Source organism: Sinocyclocheilus rhinocerous, unplaced genomic scaffold, assembly GCF_001515625.1.
Source record: "Sinocyclocheilus rhinocerous isolate Xijiao unplaced genomic scaffold, SAMN03320098_v1.1 scaffold1319, whole genome shotgun sequence".
Lineage (NCBI taxonomy): Eukaryota > Metazoa > Chordata > Actinopteri > Cypriniformes > Cyprinidae > Sinocyclocheilus > Sinocyclocheilus rhinocerous.
Window position 1 is genome coordinate 473,654 of NW_015650691.1, and position 7,308 is coordinate 480,961.

At 34.6% G+C, this 7,308-nt stretch overlaps 2 protein-coding genes across 3 annotated transcripts in view; both read left to right on the forward strand.

Annotated features, from left to right (window-relative positions):
• LOC107712133 (uncharacterized) lies at positions 1–4,383 on the forward strand. 2 transcript variants are annotated; one of them, XM_016517277.1, is made up of 8 exons: positions 1–432; positions 522–589; positions 675–889; positions 1,052–1,302; positions 1,394–1,531; positions 3,140–3,299; positions 3,587–3,634; positions 3,785–4,383. In XM_016517277.1, exons 1-7 carry the CDS (start codon positions 7–9, stop codon positions 3,619–3,621), a joined length of 1,293 nt encoding a protein of 430 aa, XP_016372763.1. In that variant the 5' UTR covers positions 1–6; the 3' UTR covers positions 3,622–3,634; positions 3,785–4,383. The 2 variants fall into 2 exon arrangements, with proteins under 2 accessions (XP_016372763.1, XP_016372762.1); XM_016517276.1 differs by having other exon boundaries at positions 3,587–4,383.
• Positions 4,384–4,892: 509 nt separating this feature from the next.
• LOC107712124 (symplekin-like) overlaps positions 4,893–7,308 on the forward strand; it is a 14,531-nt gene continuing 12,115 nt past the window's right edge. The window contains exons 1-6 of the mRNA XM_016517268.1: positions 4,893–5,027; positions 5,994–6,103; positions 6,201–6,266; positions 6,362–6,415; positions 6,512–6,585; positions 6,995–6,996. Coding sequence (XP_016372754.1) covers positions 6,005–6,103; positions 6,201–6,266; positions 6,362–6,415; positions 6,512–6,585; positions 6,995–6,996 — 295 coding nt within the window. The 5' untranslated portion in view covers positions 4,893–5,027; positions 5,994–6,004. The remainder of the gene's footprint in view (positions 5,028–5,993; positions 6,104–6,200; positions 6,267–6,361; positions 6,416–6,511; positions 6,586–6,994; positions 6,997–7,308) is intronic.

Consider the following 7,308-nt stretch of genomic DNA (forward strand, 5'->3'; position numbering starts at 1 on the left):
GGTTCAATGAACAAGAAGATTGTGCACTTGGTTGATATTGATATCTGCAACGCCAAGAGCATTCTTCGATGGGAAAAACCGACTCCTGGGCCTCATGCCGTTCTTCTTGCATTTACTTTACACGATGACAAATTCACGGACCAAACCAAAGAGATTCTTGAAAATTTGGAGTTTCTTGGAGAGAAATTCTGGAATCATGTCGTCGTAGTATGTTGTAGCTCAGATGCAGTTGTAGCTCAGAGAAGCATATTGGAGTGGCTTCTTGAAAAATGTGGACACAAATGCTACATTTGTGGCTCTGCACCAGAAACTACAGAGAGGAGGGAGCTTTCAGACAGGATACAGATGATGATCAGGAGTAATAATTCAATGCATCTGGTATTACCAGACATTTCAGATGGAGATTCTCAATCCCCTTCAGGCATTTTAAGGGTAAGTCAAAATGATCTCTTTGCAAATGCAAATCTGTCTTATTTGACAGTAAAATTACAATTCACTTAAGCTCTTGTTATTTTTCACAGAGGCTAGATCTGAAAGATTATTTGTTCACTCCCGAGGTCATCATTCAAGAGGGGCAAAGGAAATACAGGTTTGTGTCAACAAACAGGTGAAGTATAAGATAGTTGAGTGTATCAGTATGCTTTCATTTGCAATATTCCTTTGAAATCAAATAGGTTACAGTGCAGCCATGCAGGCTGGTTCCATTGTGAGTTTACACAGATTGGTTTTAACATGGAGGGGGAAGGAGAGGTGCTGTACAGCACCGTTCTTCAGGACAACGACTGTCCAGTCCCTGCCAACTATTCCCAAGCAGGACCTGTGTATGATATCAAATGTGTTCAGGGTGAGCTGTCTCAACTCAGACTACCTCACTGTGAGACCTCCATTGGTGAGTTGGCAATCTTATGAGAAATAATAAACACTGAACTTTGAATAATACAAAGTGCAAACATTTAAGAAAAATCCTGATTAGTATAAAAATATAACACTATATTATACATTTTATATTTACTAGATGACATATAAAAAAAGTGTTTTTATTTTCTCTCAGAGGATGCCTGCCACTTCATGTCAGTTATACATAATTCTAATAAGATTGTTGATATTCTGAAGCCTCAAAATAGCACAAGCACACATGTCACAGTGAGCATCAAAGGAACATCCAAGTTTTTTATTTCCAAAAAGGAAAACTGGTTTACGGGTCATTGGACTAAGATGCTCGGCCAAGTGATGCTATTCTACCTACAGCCAGCACATAGGCTGCATGTGTTTCTACAACCCCGCAGTGTGGACCCCAGAGAAGTACATCTTAAATGCCCCCCTCCCCTCCATTTGACCTCATTCACTTTGGCTGACTTTTATAAACAACCATACCATTTCTCTGTTCTTTCAGGTGGAAAAAAGTCATAAAGATTACACATTAATCCAAACAGTTTGTGAATGCATGCTGAAATATGAATGTGTGTACAGCATGTCCTGTGATCCTGTTGCGGAACATGGACTTTCAGAGACGCCAAAGATACAACCAGTGGTCAGTATATGGATTAGAATAATGCATTTTCTCAAAGCAGGAGGGTGTTTTTCTTTTATTTTAGATTTTCTAATTGAGAAATCACGAGGGAAATGAGGGAATCATGTATCATATAGTTTACATATTTAGCTGTCCTTTCTAATGAATACTAGAACGCCCAGTCCAGAAAACTGCAAATATCCTGCAAACCTGCAAATAACTCTGATGAACCAAATCATTCAGAGATGAATTAGCATGATTAGAAGATCTTGTATAATCTCTGATGTACAGTATTTAAACAATGTACAAAGAATGTTCATTTTGCTTGTCATGCAGTATTTAATTTGAAATCCAAAAAAGGGGTTTGTTAGACCCTGGGCACCACTGAACCATATCTGAATCATTAATGTTGGAAAAAAATTATTTGTTCTTGCTCATATATATATATATATATATATAGCGGGTAAAACAAGTATTGAACACGTCACCATTTTTCACAGTTAATATATTTCTATAGGTGCTGTATGACATGAAATTTTCACCAGATGTTGGTAACAACCCAAGTAATCCATACATACAAAGAAAACAAAACAAATAAGTTCAGAAAATAAGTTATGTGTATTAAAATGGAATGACAGGGAAAAAGTATTGAACTACTGAATTTTATTTAATACTTTGTACAAAAGCCTTTGTTGGTAATGACAGCTTCCAGACGCCTCCTGGATGGAGAAACTAGTCGCATGCATTGCTCAGGTGTGATTTTGGCCCATTCTTCCACAGAGTCTTCAAATCTTGAAGGTTCTGTGGGCCTCTTCTATGAACTCTGATCTTTAATTCTTTCCATAGATTTTCTGTTGGATTCAAGTCAGGTGATTGTCTGGGCCATTCTAGCAGCTTTATTATTTTTCTGAAACCAATTGAGAGTTTCCTTGGCTGTGTTTGGGATCATTGTCTTGCTGAAATGTCCACCCTTCTTTCATCTTCATCATCCTGGTACTGTAGGTGTTGGGACTGAACCAGCTAATATTAATTTCCACTGACAAGGGGCAGGATTGCTTTCTAATTACTGATAGATTTCAGCTGGTGTCTTGGCTTTCCATGCCTTTTTATCATTGTCTTGCTGAAATGTCCACCCTTCTTTCATCTTCATCATCCTGGTACTGTAGGTGTTGGGACTGAACCAGCTAATATTAATTTCCACTGACAAGGGGCAGGATTGCTTTCTAATTACTGATAGATTTCAGCTGGTGTCTTGGCTTTCCATGCCCTTTTTGCACCTCCCTTTCATCATGTGTTCAATACTTTTTCCCGGTGTCATTCCATTTTATTACACATAACTTAATTTCTGAACTTATTTGTTTTGTTTTCTTTGTATGTAATACTTGGGTTGTTACCGACATCTGGTGAAAATGTCAAGTCAACAGCACCTTTAGAAATATATTTACTGAGAAAAATGGTGATGTGTTCAATACTTATTTTACCCGCTGTATGTATGTGTGTGTGTGTGTGTGTGTATATATATATATGTATGTATGTATATGAGCAAGAACAAATAGTTTTTCCAACATTAATGATTTAGGTATGTTTCAGTGGTGCCTTTTAATCAAATTTTTTTATCAATCTCTTTAGGACACAAAACTTCATTGCACGAAGCAGTGGAAACATTACTATCCAACATTTGATATAAAGTTGCCAGATGGTGTGATGGATGTGGGTTTACACCTCAATAAGGAAAACCCCAAGGAAGGAAAGGTTGAAGTTGTATGGAGTCGTGACATAACACTGACAGGTAAGATACTTTACTGTTTGTGTTAGTGGAATGCAAAAGTTTAGGAAGCAAATTACTGACATGACAACAATTCACCTGAAGTGAATTATCATCACAGACATTGGATGCTCTTTGCATGTTCAATTTATATGCTAGACTGCGACAATGTGTTGCACTGATTTACATGAGCATATGCACAATGTTAAATATGCATACATTTGTAAAAGTTTTTTTAAATAAAGTGAATCATACTGATAATCTCATAAGTTGAAAATGAAGCAGATATTAACGAAGTTTTTATCTTACAGACTATACAGCAGAAAACAGCAGACTGAGCCTATGAACAGATGAGCGGTGTAAGCACATAACCTAAAAACAATCTTAGATTTACATTTGAATCAGCTAGTAGCCTGTTTTAGAATTGTAGTGGAACAAATTATTAGCTTCTATTTTCTCTCAGAAACATTTTAATATATTGTATAAATTAAATGTGTTGTTGACTACAGGTGTATCCTTTCTGAAAACAACAAAGCTGAGCTTATCCAAAGAGTGAGAAATGTTAATGTCATTTTAGATCACCTTGATGACATTAATGCAAATGAACAGGTAAATAAAATCAGAGCAATGGCAACATCTCTGGAAAAAAATGAGGGACATCTTTGAGATCATAGAAGGACAAGGTCTTTCGTCAGAATGGAAGTTTTTCAGCTTGCTTTAGAAGGCAGAACCAGCTCTTATGAAAGATATGATTACAGACAACAACTAAGGCCACTAATGCATGTGAGATGAACAATGGAAAAACTGAACAGAATAAAATGTTTTAACTTGTTATTTTCAAACTCTTGCTATAATACTGTATGTCAAAGCATGTGATATTGACCAGTGTATCTGACAGTCTTTTAATATTTTTTGAGCTGTACTGCTTCTGTTATAGTGAATGTGAAAATGTGAAAATGTTTTGCGATTCAATGGGTTTGTCCAATTTACGATCACCTGTAAGGTAAATAATAGAAGTAGAAGTGACATTTAGAATATAATATCTTTTATTTACTATTTCACTTCAATATAAAGAGGTGCTGTACTGTAGATTATCTTCAAATTATAAATGGTGTTAATTCAAATGTATGTTAAGTTTGGAGTAATAATATAAACTGTTGATTTTTACAGCAATTTGATTCAGTTCTTTAATAGTGTTGATATTTGTAAATAAAACAAACACAACAAGTGGGATTTTGTGAAATGTGGTTATGAAAAAAGAATGGACTGTTCATTACTATTAAACTATTTGATGTTCTAAATGATATTGCTGATGCTTATGATACAATGTTTAATTTATAAATGCAAATGTTTGATGACTGTCCCGTCACACTCAAACCAATTTTTTTAAACAAATATGGTTTACCACTTTAACCTTTTTTATTGTTGTTATAGGCTATCTGTAGTATGCCTATGTGCATGTTGCTTGAGTTTGTTCTCAGTCTGTACAATTGTTACAAGGTCTGAATGCGAATAAAACAACACCAACTCAATTTCCAGTAAATTATTACCGGTATGGTCAAGACAAGAGGATTAAAAACTCAATATCCCATGAACCTCGTGTACACTCAACCCCGGAAGTAGATTGTTCTTAGCATGGCGCAAATGAATACTTTGCAATAGTGATTGCTAGTACTAGTGAATTTGTAAGAAATTAATAATATGGATATGTAATTTCCACGTGAGACGTTATCATAAAAAAGACTGAGTAAGGTAAAATGCGTTTTGTGCTTTTTTAACTCTTGTTGCCTAAAAGTTTGCCTATTAGCGTCAGCGCTAACCGACAGGTTTTAAGGCTATGAAATTTAATTCCCCACATTTTATAGAATTTAAAATAATTTCTTTTAAGTGAATTTAAGGTGTCTGTGTTATTCATCATTTACTAAATACGCTAATTTAGGACAGTCAGGAAGCCTGAAATCTAACTATAATGAGCCCAATTATGTACGAGAAATTAAATAGGTACACATTTCTGTGTAGCCTATGTATGTAAGTTAGACATTCCTAAAATTATTTCAGCCGTTAATTTGCATCATGGACATTACCCCATAATTTTTTTCTCGCTTTCGGAGTATTTATTCGAGTAATGGAGTAGGAGATGAAGAAAAAAGCACTGATGGTAACTAAGTGTACTGTTTAATATTACAGTACATTACTTAATTAAATCTGTCTAAAATTCGTATGCTCTAATATCTGTCTAAACTGTAACCAGTAGGCATGATAAATGAAGACATAATACTGTGGTCCTGATACTGAAGTCAGTGATGTTTAAAGAATTGTGTAACAATTGCATTATATTATATACTGCATACCATTATATACTGTAATAATCATGTATTTCTTTAATGTAAAAGTAGTAAGCACCTTAAGGAATTACTTTTCTTGCCTAAATAATCTAATGGCTGAACTGACAGTTGACCTTCGTAGATTAGGGCAATGTCTTTGTTTCGTCTTGCATTTATTTGATTTGTGCTTCTTGTATTAAGGCTGGACACCACAGGTTAAACATTTTAACTAATAGATACCACTATACTTCTTCCTTTTTATTAATCGCACAGTACTTTTAAATGTTTTGCATTACAAGTGTTCTGAAATGCATAACTATGCAAATGATGCATTATTTAATTAAATATACACTAATTTGCATACATTCACAGACATCTGATGCACTTTTTTTAGATTTTATTGTGATGGCGTCAGGTGTGGGAGAACAAGCGCATGGTAGCGTGGCCTCCCAGTTCTCCAGCAATGAGAACGACACAGCCTTTGACATGACCACCAGCGAGAAGGTAACAACACACTGGACCATCATTACTTATTAAAAAGTAACCACACTAGTTAGTGCTGTTTTTTGTCAATTTGGTGTTGATTGCGTTTCTCCATCAGGTGGTGGAATTGTTAAACCAGGCAGCACTCATCTCTACAGAGGAAAAGCTTATTGTTCTCAAACAGGTTTTGAAAGCGTTTTTATATTGTTGTAAACATAAAAATCAGATGTTTAGTTTACATGATTATTTAGGTCTGTTCTCTATATTTTTTATTATTAGGTGCAGGAGTTGATTATCAACAAGGACCCTTCATTGCTTGATAATTTTCTGGATGTAAGTACTGAACCATCTTCACCAGCTTGTGTAAGTAAGTAGATGAGCCGACACAGGAATTACATTCACACTTTCTGTTTTATCCATCCTCTACAGGAAATCATCGCATTTCAGACTGATAAGTCAATTGAGGTGCGAAAGTTTGTCATCGGATTCATTGAGGAGGCATGGTGAGTGCTGGCTGATCTTGCATATGGGTCAGTCCATCCCAAGTGGTCCAATATCTCTAAAGTTGGTTGGAATCTCAAACTCAAAATTGTTACAGCAGGATGCTACCATAGTGGACTTATATCTATAAACATTTAAACTTCCTGTCTGGTACCTCTTTAGAAATAATCAATCCAAAAGTAAAAAATTGCACTTCCTTGCCCCCATAAAAAATTAAGGTAAGTCTCAAATAGGGCTGCACGATTAATCGAATGCGATTGTCATGCACATTTTGTTAGTAAAGCCGGTTCTGTAATAAGCAGGAAATCATCATCACTTTAAGATATTGTATCAATGCATTCTATGGCACCTTTAACATTTGAAAATGAGGAAATTAAGGTAACCATAAATATTAGCATTGTAGTTTTACAGCTGTACTCTAAATACAATTATATAGTTATACTTAAATGTATAATTACACTGTAACAAGGACATCCTAAAATAAAGTAACTTTTTTTTTATAATACTTAAATATTGAAATGGTAATTTTTCATATTTTGTTTAATGTTTTTATTTAGTAACAATAAAAAAATAATAATCATTATTAATAGTATTATTTTTTATTTAATAGTCATATTGATATATAATAACAAAAATGACAAATTTAGCAGCCAAGCACAGCAAACTTGGAATTTAATTTTTTCTCACAATTTTTATCAGAAAAAATAAAAATACCCCCCCCCCCC

Bases quoted from the DNA above. Each gene is read 5' to 3' on its own strand.
- LOC107712133 (XM_016517276.1), top strand. From the start codon at position 7: ATGAACAAGAAGATTGTGCACTTGGTTGATATTGATATCTGCAACGCC. The intron at 590-674 runs GTTTGTGTCAAC...GAAATCAAATAG, and splicing joins GAGGGGCAAAGGAAATACAG to GTTACAGTGCAGCCATGCAG. The intron at 1,303-1,393 runs GTACATCTTAAA...CTGTTCTTTCAG, and splicing joins GCAGTGTGGACCCCAGAGAA to GTGGAAAAAAGTCATAAAGA.